Here is a 15615-nt window from a genome sequence, read left to right as displayed (position 1 = left end):
CTAAAGTTTGCACTAAATATGAGATTAAAGAGTACAAAATCAAATAAGTGCAAGAACTATAAAAGAATTTGCTGATTGAATTCTTAATGTTGAAGATGGACACATGAATTTAAATAAAAATGGAGAAGGTAGTATTAAAATATACAATATTTTTTAATTGAATACAATGATTAGTCACATCTGGTGGAATTTGTTTATCTCCATTTGTTTTCATAATATAATCATGGGTTTCTTAATGATAATGATGGAAATTATTTATTTATATCTTTGATTTTATTTTATCTTTGATTTGTGACCAATATCTTTTATTTTATTTTATCTTTGATTTCTCACCAAGACGGAGAAGAAATTTATTTAAATTCAAACATATGACTTAATTGTTTAGATCAAAGTTTTTAAATGATATTAAATGCTCATATATTCCCAGTCAAAAGTTTGAAATTGAAAGTTAGTGTAATAGCTTTGAAGAAATATTAATTAAGTAAATTGTCTTTGGAATGATATAAATGTACAAGTCAATTATTTGAAAAAATAATATTATTTTTGCAACAATAATTACCAATAAAAAATTCTTACTAAATCCTTACAAAAAAATATTCATTCTAAATTCTTTATGATTTTAGATTGTCTTTCAGATTTCAAAAATCATTTTTCAACATATTTATATTTTACAATGACAATAAATAAAAATCAATATTAATCTCACTCTAAGGAGGCAAATATATGTTTTTTAAAAAGAAAATATTTTTCTATACCTTTTTCATATTATTTGTATTGTTACTCGATTAAAGTATTATTCTATATCTAAGTATCAGCATTTAAAACTCATTCTCAAATATATTCCAACTTTAATAATTGAAAACCAGCTTTGTTAAAATATACTCTTTCAACCACCCACATCCACGTGAATGCATTAGCATGTTTAGTTTCGAATCTTAGAAAGCCAATATTTATAACTTCTACTTCACAAAAAATGTATTCTTTCATTTCGTTAATATCGATATAGCATCTAAATCCATAAACATATTATAACATTCTGAAACTAAATCAGTACATAGTATCCAAGGATATTTTTTATTTATTAAACTATTTGTCCTTTTCTTCAATGTATTATCTTTTACTTCTAATTTCCATTTTTTTTTCTTTTATCAAAAAGATCAAAAGTATTTCTTCTGACTTTTTTTTACTATCTTTTCGTTCCTCTTTAAACAGAAATGAAAAAAAAATTAAACAAAAAAATTATAAAAATTTATAAGTAGTTAGATTGATATAATACATTTTTAAAAATATTATTGAATAATCAAAATATTTTTATTGTGATAATTTAACTTTAGTCAAATATTAAATTAAAATTTTATTATTAGTATTATTATCACTATTATTTTTAATTTAATTTATTTATTATTTTTACTAGTTTTCTTACTATTGATATTATTTCTAACTATTATTTCATTATTATTATTTATATATTTTTTTATCATTATTAATATTTTATTATTATTCATAATTATTATTTTGTTATATGATATAATATACTTAATTATATTATATAAAATACGTTTAATTGATTCGGAGATCCCTATTTGTGCAGTTTTGCGTTAATTAGGTCCATGTATTTTGAAATAACTCAATTTGGTCCCTATTCATGAAAAATTGAAACAAATCAATCTCTGCCGTTAAATTTTGTGGACGACGTCAAAATTGTTGCCTGATGGCTAGGTGAGGTGGCATTTGAAAAGCACGTGGCATTTTACAATTCCTAGCACCGCCACACTCAAACCCCACTACCACCAAGCCGCCGTCGCAGAAACAAAACCCTAGTCGCTGCGACTACCACGCTCATCACCATCAACACACAAGCTTCTTCATCCGGCAACCATGGCAGCCCAAAGCGTCGTCACCGTCATCCTCGTCGGCAACCGTCCTTTCCAACGCATCATCAACGCCCAAGTCGCCGTCACAAAACCACCATCTCGCACCTTCATCTTCTCCAGCAAAACCACCACAACGCTGCCACATCACTCCGCCACCACGACCCAAAATCGCGCAAGGTCGCCATCAACAACTCGTCATCCTCCAAGCTCGCATCAGACCACCACCATGAGCATCGCCGCTTCTTCATTCACACGCAACCATGGCCATCTTCCATTGACGCTTCGTGCCGCCATCCTCACCACCTGCACTTAGAAAAACCAGAGGACCAACAACCATCACACACACAAAGACCCAATTCGAAGAAACCCCTCGAACTCTAAATTGCCATCCGCAAGAGGCCACCACCACGAGCTTCTGCCTCGCACTTGCAAAGAGAGGAAAATCTAAGAAGACAACCAAACAACAGAGAAACCCAGCAACCACCCTCCAGTAACCGCGCCGCCATGAAGAAGAAACCCCCATCGCGCAACCAAACTTGCAACCAGCCAAGCATCGTGAGTGACTACCTTATCTCCATTAGCTGAATTCATTCTCTCGCGCAGAGACTCCCTGACGGCGGAAGTTTGTAACATCTCAATATCTCACACTTGATATTACATAAATAATATGAAAACTGTAACATTTCTACAGTCATTCATTTGGAAATATAAAATATTTCACATTAATTACATATTTTAAACTCAGATTTCAACTTAAAGACAACCCGAGTTTTTCTTTACTATCCTTCCTCCTCCATCTTCACTTGTACTGGATTAGACGATACTCCCTCATCTACTCCCGTATAACGAATTATACGATCATCGTACATACCCAAACACAAACAAGTAGGGTGAACTAATATGCAACAATTCATTTATAAAACATGCATAATTGCTTTGATACTAACATCATATAATAATTATGTCATACACCCTCATACCATCATACCACAATTCTTATTAGACACTCGTCCCACAATACCCAATAAACACCACAATACCTAATAGACACTCATCCGGATGATACGTTGATGAACGGTCACGGGAGGTTATGCACTTGTGATGACTTCTACTTCTTATAACAAATATACTTCCAAAATACTCCATACCATTCACAAGGTTAGTCCTCAACACTATGTCCAAAACCGGCACATAGACCAGGACCTCCTGCTCCTCTCACCACATAATTCATCCCTCTCTACTTGAGACTAGATGATTATTAGAGTATCAAGATAACCTCCAACTACAGGACCCTCAACATCAACATATACACAATTACCACATCATTACGGAATCTCTCCACGAGATTCATACAATGCTCACATTTCTCAACTCATATTATACCATTACGAAATCTCCCCATAATACTCATATCATGTTCAGACGCATAAATTTAAATCCAATATAATAAATTACAATCATCACAATTAAAATTCATAATTTCGTATCTACCACAATAACATGAATTCATTCCAACGAGATATATTGAACAATAGTTTAACAGTACATAATCTGTTCAACAAGATTTAAGTTAAAAGCTTGTCGAGTAGACTTCCAGAAAAGAGAGGTGCGTCACAATGGACAACTTAAGTACCAAGTCTTTCCTTAGCCAAAGTGTTCCTCAACTAGTTTTTAACAAATTTCTTATTCACAGATTCAAAATAACAACATAGTTTTATATAACAATATTAATACATAAATTTAAGCATGAATAAACATACACAATAATTCAATACATAAATAGTCAAACAATAATTAACATAAGGCATAGAAAGATTAGCTCCCCTTACCTCTATTCCAGATTTCTCTTGCTCCGAATTTGTTTCCCCCGAAAATTCTTCAAAACCTCTACTCTAAAATTTCTTCCTACTCCAAAAACTTCCTAATTTCTTCTTTTCTCATAATTCTCTCTACTTCTTGGTGCAAAAACTCCATTCCTCTGGTCTCTATTTATAGGTAAATTTTTTTACTATTCATTAATTTTTTAATATTATTTATTATTTTAAAAATAATATTCTAATCACCAACTTGATCAAATCTGATCCCAACTCCTTCCATGCTACGTAGGAATTCTTATCCTTTCAATTTTTTTATTTATTTATTTTTATACTATTCACTATTCATTATTCACTTTTCTTACAAAAAAATCCTAAATAAGTTATCAAAAATTTGAACCTCTCCTTCTAAAATTACTATAATTTTATATCCAAAAATTTAATTTTTTCTATCCATTAAAATGCTAAAATTTACTATTATAAATATTTTTCACGAGTCTTACAAAGTTCTTTTTCCCCAATCTGGCAAACCCTAATTTTGGGTGGGGAAGGGGATGACACGTGCCATGTACTTTTCAAATGAAATGTCACCTCAGCTAGCCACAAGGCAACAATTTTGACGTCGTCCACAAAATTTAACGGTAGGACTGTATTGCTTCAATTTTTCATAAATAGGGACCAAATTGAGCTACTTTAAAATACAGGGACTTAATTGACGCAAAACTATACAAATAGGGACCTCCGAATCAATTAAACCTATAAAATACTATAATTGATTATCCGATTATATTATTTATATATAACTTATAACAATTAATATATATAATACATAATTGATTACCTATGTTATGTATTGTAATAGGTAGACGTTGATGTATAAGAATCAAGACAAGTAATTATATATAAATGTCTTGTGTAACATTGAAAACACAAGAAATTTATATCACTATATAGAAGAGTTATATTATACTTGTCTAACTCGGTTTTTAAGATTAATTATTAGTTCTAATATTATTAATGAATTTTTTAAAGAATACTTTATTCAAAAGATTCAAAACCAATAATATTTGAGTTCAATCTCTAATCCAAAACGTTGATAAATGAGTTTCTTAATCTTCTCAGCATTTTTATATATACTAGACATAAAACTTAAACTCACATGTATTTGAAACAAATATGTATCTTATAAGTTACAAAACTAATTACCAAACAACAGTTAATATAAGTTTTTAGATTGTGTAATAAATTAAAAATGAGATATATTTTTCATTTTTATTCATATATCTAACTTAAAAAGTTAAATATTATTCATATATATATATATATATATATATATATATATGTTAATGAGGATATTTTTCCTCAATATTAAGATGGATTGAGATAATATTCACCATATTCATTTATCATCTCTATTATGAAGAAGAAGAAAAAAAATATATATATATAATTATAAATTATGTTTTTCCAGCTGACTTTCAGCTTCTTTCTTCGCGTAATTTGCGTGCGCGTAAAGTAGCTAATCTCACAAATCAGCGAATATATATATATATATATATAGATATATATGAGTCGTGCCTTTCTTTTCGTTGTATCTCGAAAACAAACAAAGCATAAGGATAGATGTATCATATGCTATTACAGACTAATTTACTTATATATTACAATATACAAAGAGAAAACACTACACAATAAGAACAGAATATATGGAAAATATTCGTTTACCACCATTGTTAATTAATTGAGTCTAGTGTTGTCATGCTTATATCTATTGCTAGTAAGCTTGCATTGTTAATTAATGGTTTCTTAGTTTGTAGATTTTGTTTGCATATTTTGTCTTTTGTCCGTGGTAAACGGTTAAATATGCAGATTACACATTCCCTCTGATTGTGGTGGTCTTCTCGATGATTCAATAAATACGCTAACCATTTTCTGGCAATATTGTTTTTTAATGAAAAGGTGACTTAGCTGTCATCATGGAAAATATAAATCAAGATTCCTCGTGCCTTAACACGCAGAAAATTATTGAGTTCATGAACACAAGACAAAAAGCTCATCATTTTCAAGGGTTGTGAAAGACTAAAAGAGACATCTTCACAGCATTGGATTTTTTTAAGATTTCGTAATTATAGTAATAGAGTGTTCTGTTGTTCGTCCGTTTGTATAAGATACTCCAGCAAGAACGCATGAAAAACGAAAGTCTAACGTTTGTGATGATGATGGGTGAAATTGTTTTGTTCATGAATCTCTCTAGCCATCAATCAACTTCTTGGTTACTAGAAAAAAGGAGCCAAAAAGATTTTGCGTAAGATTGAAATAAAAATGGAGCAGAAAGAGACATGAAACATCCATCACAATTATCACTTTCAGAGAGGAAGCAATACCCCACCAGTGCTGGTGGAATCAAAACGAAGCACACATATCTATCAGAATGAATAGTCCTGCTCCCGCGGTGACAAAAAAAAGCACGCCACTGTTCTATCATTGTCATCCATCACAAGTAGGACTCATCATTCAGTTCAAACTCTAGCTAAACAACAGAATGCGTGCATGGAAGTATGTAACTGTAATCAGAATGAGACGGTGTCAAAGTGCAGGTTATCTATCATCACCTGCTGCCACTGGCTTAATAAAAGATATTTCTAATCACCAATCTTTTTTACTGTACAAAAAATTGTACTCCAATTTGTTAAGGCCTCCCTCCAGAAGCCACATACAACATGATTAGTTAGGTACTAAGTTGATTTAATTCAACTAGCCATGCTTCCCGTTTCAGGGTTTCATGAGATGGGTACACAAGCTCTCCTCCCTCACGACTCAATCTAAGGCCTAAGTAGTATGAATTTGGTCTACCAGATGATCTCTATCAGCCAAGACAGTTGTTTGTTGAGTCGTCATCAATCACTCTGACGATAAACTCAAATTATCGATGGCAATGGACAGATCAGATTCCATCACATGATCACACTGCTTTTGTTGGGAATCATCTTTGGTGACATTCTCTTCCTTCCCTTCTGCAGCAGCCATACAATCTTGGAATCTGAAGCAACTGATGAGGTGGTCATTTGTTAACCCCACGACCTGCATGAAGGAGTATATGACCGTGGGACCCACACCTCGGAAACCTCTTCTCACAAGGTCTTTGCTGATAACATCAGCTTTTGGTGTTTTTACAGGAACCTGTCGAGGATATCGGAATCTGCTAATTATAGGCTTGTAGTTTACAAAACTCCAAATATACTTGTCAAATGACCCGAACTCTTCTATTACCTGGCATCAGTAAAACCTGCAAAAAGTTAGTTGCAATGATAATCATAACCATGGTGCAAATTGTGCAAAATGTAATTATGACCGTTTAGTGAAAAATAAAGCATTGTAGCGTTTTATGTTTAGAAAAGTATCAAGACTGATAGGTGACTAGGGACATACCAGCTAAGCATGCTGGCTGGTTAAAGAATAAATATAATTAGGTTGCATATCATTGTTGTAAATTAGAATAAAAGCAGCTCAGGCTGTACAGCGGATTAATATCATGGTTTGTCCCATATGGGTCATAGAAATTGAATAAGGGTGAGGACCACACAACCTTTATTACCTAACCTACCTGATCAACTTATCATTAAACACCAATTTAAGTCATTCAGTGTATCAATGCATGGGGAAATGGGATGAAAAAATAAAGTCTTTCAATTAATCTTGCAGAAAATTTCAAGACATCTCCTCGGGTAATTACATGAGTTAGGAAAACCGTACTGAATCACAGAGGAAAATTGTTTAAAAATAAAATAAAAAGTGCTTCAATTATTAAAATGGAATTAAATTATTCAGCTTGCGTGGTTGTTATGGATATGGCCTTTAAGTGTAATACTCTCGAAAAATAAATCAGCAAGGATGATCGCTTTTATACTTTACCAATTATATACCTTCTGTTTTCTTTTTTAAAAATTATTAAACTTCATTTACGCTTTAGGAATTTCTCCCAAAGACCAATTGCAGAAAATAAAGAAAGATTTAAATTAAAAAACGCTTTCACGCTTGAGAAATATAAAGTAGCTGATTATATTCCTAACTAGAATGCCTAATAAGGATAAACATGCAGACCCCAATACTCCTCTATTTCTTTGATCATAAATAAGGAAGTACGAAGTATCACCTAGATCACTTGCTCCCTGGACATGTTATTAAATCCAGAGACACCTAATATAGAATGAGAATGATTTTAGGGTATGACGGTGCCATAAACACCAAGGGTTTAGTCTTGTCTTTGAATGGTCCAGCAATCAACAAGTAATCATGATCCAACCCAAGAGTTTGCATATTCCATAATGAAGGGTTCAAAAGTCATGAGAAGAATAGCATACCTTTGATATTTGACGTGCATTCTCAATTATGGCACGCAGTTTAAGGTCAGAAAGTAAAGAGCTTGCAGCGGTTCCTGGTGCCATTATCTTCTTATCATTAAATTTTGAGACAGCAACTGGATCAAAATCCGCAAAAACTTCCCTGCAAAGAACTTTGTTAACAAAAATAATGTAAACAGTCAAAGAGAAAATAACGGGCTACAACTGATGTAGCAGCTAAACATGTTTGAGGCCAAGAATGAATAATAATTTTACAAATTAAATAAATTAAGAACATCTACAAAGGCAATACCTAAAGATGTGCCTTTGGCTTAGAATAGCTGGCCAAGTGAGTTCTGACAGAGCACTCGAGAGAACAAGAATCTCAAATAGTTTCCTGCACAAGATAAGGAGCGTCAAGAAAAACATAATACAAGAGGCGTATTCCCTTTCCGGCCAATATAACAAGATTACTTTCTGAGAATCACATCACGTACTTGTCATCATGCACTGGAATTCCCCATTCTTCATCGTGGAAAGTAGCGTAACATGGTTCTAATATGAATGAGTAAACTTGGTCAGGAAACAACTTTGAAAAAGGCTATGTAGTTCAGAACTTAAAACTCAAAAGAATAATTATAAAGGAATTTACAAGAAAGGTAGAACTTCTGTTCATTAGACTCTACTGCTGTCAAGCTAAATCAGACTCATAAAATGCATTCACTCAAGATTCCCAATTTTCTCTTTAATGGCTGAAAATTTTCAAACCAAAATCTGAAAAAAAAAAAAAAAAACATATATCCGTTGCATGCTATATTACGCCTTCAGCTACAAACGCATGCATGTTGTATTATATTTCAAGCGAATGAAGACAACTCGAATTTCTAAGTTGATAAACCCGACTTCACTCTCATTTCACAATAATTCATATTAAAGAATACACTGGCATACAAATGGAATTACACACTCAATTTTCAAGAACTGAAGTTCATCCTGTAACCGAGTGAGAATCACACAATTCACGCTACATCAACATGAGCTCCAATAAGACCAGACAACAGAAACTGTCTGTCGAAAGGCCTATGGTACAATGAATTTATCGTCATAGCATAACAAGTCTTCATACTGTAAATTTGGAGGGAGTGAAAGAAGATAGAGAGGAATACGAACCAGTATTAGGAGTGATCCAAGAGCACCTCTTCTTCGATTGTGACCCATGAGGAGGAGACTCCAACACACCATCAGAAGCAACACTCCTAGGCTTCGAAACAGAGCGCTTCCTTGTGCACCCCAAGCTAGTAGACCGAGTCAGTCTTCCAGTAGAAGCACGGCTACGAAACGAGTCAGTAGATGCATCAGACGAACATGAAGCATTGAGAGACAAATTGCTGTACAGTAACTGCTCGTGCCGGCGCAGAACACTTGCAGAATGTGACTGTGGAGAAGTAAGAACCGTAGACACTTCCTGGGATTTCTTCTCTTTGTCCTCATTGTGCAATTTATCAGCTTTCCTCAGTGGCTTTGAAGCTGGCTTCCGGGAACTCCATGACCCTGTCTTGTTCCCACCCGGTCCAAACACAGGCCTTCCAGCCTCTGAGTCACCAACATTCACAGACCTCAATCTGGGACCCGACATTCACACAAATTTTTTCTTCTTCAATTCACCACTCACCCCTTCAGATGACTCTTTAATCTCTAACTATCCAGTTTTGGAAGCTTGAGACGCAATAGAAAAGGCATAAGCATTTGAAACTTTCATCGAACACCTGGCATACAGTAACGAGGGTTTCTAAACAGATCTCAGAATTTCACCCCAAATATGCACTGAACTGGGTATCACTTAAATCAAATCCAAAACCCGCAATTTGACAGACATTGAAACACGAAACCGCTTTCCTCTCTGACCAGATTCCGAAATCAGCTCAAAACCCAGAAAGGTTGGAGCCGGTAACAGAAGCTGCAGACACAACAGGATCAAGGTGTCGACCCTTTTGAGCAGAACTAGGGTTTAAGCCAAGTTGCACCGTGCAGTGGTGCTGGTTTGGGAAATGAGGCTAAGAGAGTCTTCAAAGGTTGAAATTCCATTCTGCATTGTAGAGAAGGAGGCTGCTCCCAGCACTACAACCTCGTTTACACGCATTCCTCGGCAAAGTTTATGTTTTTTCAATTTTCTTTTCGTTCCCAGAGAAAAAGCAAAGAAATTTTCCAGGAAAAGAGGCGAGGTTTGGGAGTAAGAATAACAGAAATGATAAAGATTGGAGAGAGAGAAAGAGGGTCGATGAAGACAAAGGAAGATACAAAACAAAATGTGGGAGATGAGACGAGAAGAAGGGAGAGAATAGGAAGAACAAAGCCTCTTGAGTTTAGTGAATGAGTGACGCAACGTCAGTAACCATCCTTTTCCTTTAATATAATACACTTTTATCATAATCACAATCAAAATAACTTAATTAATTTTTTTGTATATATAAACTATAAAAAAATCAACCACTTTTCTTAAAATTTATTTAATTCTATAATTAGAAGGAGAGAAAATATTATTTAAACGAAGTTTGGTAAGAATAATTAAAAGCTGTATCTTGGTCTTTGAAATAGATTCATTGAGTTCAACTAATTAGGCTATCATTCTTTCTTAATATTGGCACATAGAAGAGTGGTAGTTATAGGAAAGATTTTGAATAAATGCGAAAGGACATGCCTCGTTTTTATTATGTATAAACAGCGGTGTTAGAATAATTATTATGTTAATAATTCAAGTATTAGTTTAAATTATATAGATATAAATAGAAAGAAGTTGAGTATCAATTAATAAAAAAAAAATTATTATTTTTAAGTTTTAGGTTAAAAGTGGTATTAATTTTTTATATGAATTAGGTTTTGGTTATATTTTTGTATTGTAAGTAACATATGACATTAAACTTATAAGATCTCTTCCAAATTTTGTAAGCCCATAAAGTCTCAATCACCTTGATCAAGAACTAATAATACAAAAGAATATGAAAAGAAAAGGCAATATCATCTAAATAAATTTAGCTTCAAATTGTAAAATAATATTGATGGCATGCTTTTTGTAGAAAAACTCTTAACAAAAGGTTTTCCACGATACAAAACTCTCACTTGAAGCATTTTAAAAGATTTCTTATGTTTTAAGCTCCATTTTATTTGTATTTGAAAAAAAAAATTAAAAGTCTAACTTGTGGTCGTTTTAGCTAATGCTAAAGAAAAGTCTGATTGGTTGGAAAATAATTATCCTTTAACTTTCCATGATTTATTAAATACTTTTCAAAAGAAATATTATACCTTTATAGTGATAAATTAGTTAATTAGTTAATTGGACTTTTATGTGATTTAATGTTTTACTTAATTTTTTTTATAATAAATATAGTTTGTTTATGTTTTATGACACGTAATTTTTATCATAGATTTAATTTAATTTAAAAAAATTATGTATGATAAAATATTATTGGAAGTTAGAAAAAGATTACGTGAAGTCTCTCACAATTTTAAGTAGTTAAAATACATTAGGAAACTAAAATGATCTTTAGATGATTTGGGTCTATTAAAATTACTTTTTAATTAGCTAAAACAACGTGAATTTCACTCTTTGAATAATTAAAACATATATTTAATCAACTAAAATATTATCTTTTGAAAACTTATGAAATTTAAGAATATTTTTAATCAATTAAAACATAAATAAACATTTCAATCTATATTTTTATATATATCATTCTTACCATAAATTTCTCTCAAATCATCTCACTGAGTCAACCCCGAGGCCCAACCCAACTCACCAACAAACACCAACACCTACCCTATATGGGTACAACTTAATAAATATATTGATATTTCTAATAACTCTTTAATTAATTGTTGACTATTCAAGGGACTTCTCAATGGAATTTTTATTTCATAAATGAAGTTCTGTAGTTGCTATGTCAATATTTTGTCTTTAATTGAAATTGAAGTTAAAGTAGGTTGTTCCTTTCATTTCATCTTTATAAATGTAATCCCTTTCAATGGATAGGTTTTACCATTTTTCTCCTTCTTACCTTCTTTTTTTCATGTACTTGTGTTTTATTTGTTTTAAAAAAAATACTCTTTTAATATAACTGAGTTAACATATATTTACTTATTATCAATTAGTGGGGAGTAAAATTAAATCAAGATTGAATATCACAATATAATTTAATTTTAGTAACTTATAATTAATAAAATAAGATGTTATAAAATTAATAAAACAAAACAATTTATTTGAAAAATATAAATATACAATTATCTAAAAAAAATAATCATAACAATAAATATATAAAAGAATTAAAGATCATTACTTGACTAACAAATATAAGATATTTTTGTATCATCGTCTTTGGCTAAAGATGCATCAATATCTATCTTTCGTCTATTAAAAAAAATTATCATCACAAAAATAAAAACACATTAAAAACATCAAAAGAATACAGTAGGGTAAGCTAACGTGCAAATGAGTTTTCATGAAACAAACATATACATATAATCATACATCACTCAACGCTAAACATTTCGCAAAAGGTGGCCTCGTCGCTATTCTTGTGTTGGAAGTCCCACATCGACTAGAGATAAGGCCAAATTATAATACATAAGTGGGGTTCAAACCTCACCTTACAAGCCGGTTTTGTGAAGTTGAGTTAGGCTTAAAACCACTTTCTAATATGGTATCAGAGTCATGGTTGAAGCCTATCCTAGCGAGATCTATGTGCACATTCTGTTTCACTTGTTGTTGGGCCACTATCGGTCCATCCATTAATTCTACTCGAGATGTCTATACCTCGGCGTGAAGGTGATGTGTTGAAAATCTCACATCGACTATATATATATATATATATATATATATATATATATATATAGGGGTTGAGTTAGGCACTCGATGGTCTAAAGCTAAAATGCTCCTAGACCTGTGTAATAAACAAGTGCTCAATGTCCGTTTGTCACCCCTTAGCCTTGTATCATATATCCACCGAGTAAATTTTATGATTGGGGGAAAAAAGAACATGTTCAAATTGGTATTCTTTATTCAGTACTTTGGTCAAAACAACTTTTAATGTCAGGACAAATACCAAATTGCTCATTTGATCATATCCTAAGTTCCTCAACTATACATCACTCCAAATTAATGCAACCAACATACAAACATCCAACACAAACAAACCCAATTTTAGTTGTTCAAACATCGTCATATCACTTAATCATGCAAAAAAGAATTAAAAACATTTATAACTTAGAAACAATTGTAATTAGCTTCCCTTATATGAAATACATATGAACATGCTCTAAGTAATCCCAAATATCTTCAAGCTCACAGGATGCCTTAACTAAATCTAGGAGTAACACGATCAAAATATATTGTTATGATCACTAATAAACAGAGACTCATATAAATGACTAAAAATAGATATGCAAGTGAAGAAACTAATCAGTCTAAATTAAATAACTCATCGTAATAATTAATCTTACGTTCTTCAATCAGATAAACGAATAGAAAGAACCTTTAAATATAAGTCAAATAACTCTAAAAAATATTCATAGAAAAATAGTATGTTTTGAAAATATAAAATTCATCCGAAATTATTTATATTAAATTATTTTAATATTAAAATAATCAAGTTTTATTACTTTTAAACTATTTTTAATTTTAAAATATAATTTTTCATGTCTTTACATTAATCAAATTATTTACAAAAATAAGTTAATATGGATTGACTTTAACAATGGACTGATTTTGCTCCTTATTAATGTTTATTTAAATGAAGAATAATATGATTATTTAAAATATAATTAATTACTAAATTAAGTTTTAACACTAACTTTATCAATTATAGAAAATTAGAGACGTTAATTTTGAACGACTCAATCAACTCGACTAAATAGAATTGAATTATTAGATAATAACCTTTTAATTTAAAGGTTTGAATTGAAATAAGTTAGAGTTCATCTTTCACATCTACTATAAAAAAATAAAGTATATTTCTTCAAAATAATTACTTTATTTTTTTCTTTTTATAACCATGTTATTAATATAGATTACCTTCCGATTTTATTGAAAAGTATCCTCTTCTATTTTATTTTTCTTTTGTGAATCATTGATTTTATGTGTGGAAGAAAAAAATAGGTATACATAAAAAAAAATTCCATTTTTTTAGAGGTCAAACTAAAAGAAAGAGAGAAATATTGTTATTTGTTTTTTTTAATTGCTTGAATAATTGATTTTGTAACTATTTATGAAAACAAAAAGTATAAATAACAAGTATTTTGGCCAACAAAATAAGCTTTGTATCCAACTCCAATCCAATCCCAATAAGGAGACTTACACTTGTTTGTTTTTTATTATATATTTACCTATTATTTTAAAATAAGTCTTGTATTATAATATAAAATTCATCTAATGAATAGATAAAAGAAAAATTACATCTACTTATTTCTAAGATTTAAAATAAATATTTACCTATTAAGTTTTTAAATAAGTACTTTTTATCTTTATATTTAGACTTGAAAACAAACATGTGTATTTAATTTTTCTTTTTATTAAAAAATATTGAAATTATAATTATAAAAATAAATATAAATAACTTTTACAATTTAATTATAGGTAGTTTATTTATTTATTTATTAGATAATTTTTATTTATTTAATTTAAAAAATAGTTAAATTAAAAAAAATAGTTAAATTAATTTTTTTTAAATGAACATCAAAATGGAAAATCCCACATCTATTTTTTTGTGTAAGTTAAATTTATATTTGTTATTTTATTTAAAGTAATGAAATACAAACTTAATTTTAAATAAAAACTATGAAAATTAAATATTTTCATTGAAAAAGTAAACAATTTACTTATTATATATTAAGAATATCTAAACGAATTACATTTTCAATCAATTATAAATTATGTTACAAAAATAAATTATATTTTTAAGAAAATTCTGCTTTAATATAAAAGTAATTAATAATTATAAAATTTGTGACTAAGATTATTAACATTTTAAAATATTTAAATTTAATTTTAATATAAGTATAAATGTATAGAAAAAAAATACAGATATAAACCTACACCATACGAGTGACATTTTATTAATAACATAAGAAATGATAACATTTATTTTAAAATTACAAAACACATATGAATCTCATTTAAAAAAATATAAGGAAGAATGAATATAAATATTTCATAATTAAATCATTTAATTATTATATTTTAAAAAAATATTTTTAATTTTTATAACTTTTAATATAAAAGAATGTGCACAATTTTTTATATATATAAAAGAATATTCGACATCAACTTTATATTTTAATCATTCTTATAATATAATTACTGCAGTATAAAATATATCAAATATGATATTTATTTGGTACTGGAAGCTTATAGTACAATTATTATTCGAACAGCTCAAGGGCTAATACATATGTTTAATCATATCCTTGTTTGCTATATGCAATTAAGAAAAAACATGACTTTAGTCTTAATCCTTCACACTCAACTTTAATCTCAATTTTTTATCTTAATCAATTTAATTTTCCCATTAAAATTAGGAAGTAACTCCATGAATAGTT

At 30.1% G+C, this 15615-nt stretch overlaps 1 protein-coding gene across 1 annotated transcript; it reads right to left on the bottom strand.

Moving 5' to 3' along the window:
• Positions 1-6264: 6264 nt before the first annotated feature.
• Positions 6265-10407, bottom strand: LOC108345657 (uncharacterized). The gene is made up of 5 exons (XM_017584734.2): positions 9199-10407; positions 8526-8583; positions 8342-8425; positions 8050-8191; positions 6265-6958 (listed from the first exon to the last, which is right to left on the bottom strand). Exons 1-5 carry the CDS (start codon positions 9662-9664, stop codon positions 6590-6592), a joined length of 1119 nt encoding a protein of 372 aa, XP_017440223.1. The 5' UTR covers positions 9665-10407; the 3' UTR covers positions 6265-6589.
• Positions 10408-15615: the final 5208 nt, after the last annotated feature.

Source organism: Vigna angularis, chromosome 1 (assembly GCF_016808095.1).
Source record: "Vigna angularis cultivar LongXiaoDou No.4 chromosome 1, ASM1680809v1, whole genome shotgun sequence".
Lineage (NCBI taxonomy): Eukaryota > Viridiplantae > Streptophyta > Magnoliopsida > Fabales > Fabaceae > Vigna > Vigna angularis.
This window is presented reverse-complemented; position numbering and strand designations above follow the sequence as displayed.

What these genes read in the sequence shown, in the direction of transcription:
- LOC108345657 (XM_017584734.2), bottom strand. Translation starts at nt 9,664, where the DNA reads ATGTCGGGTCCCAGATTGAGGTCTGTGAATGTTGGTGACTCAGAGGCT. An exon ending in TTGGATCACTCCTAATACTG is followed by an intron (nt 8,584 to 9,198) that starts GTTCGTATTCCT and finishes CATTCATATTAG; the next exon opens with AACCATGTTACGCTACTTTC. An exon ending in ATTCCAGTGCATGATGACAA is followed by an intron (nt 8,426 to 8,525) that starts GTACGTGATGTG and finishes TATCTTGTGCAG; the next exon opens with GAAACTATTTGAGATTCTTG.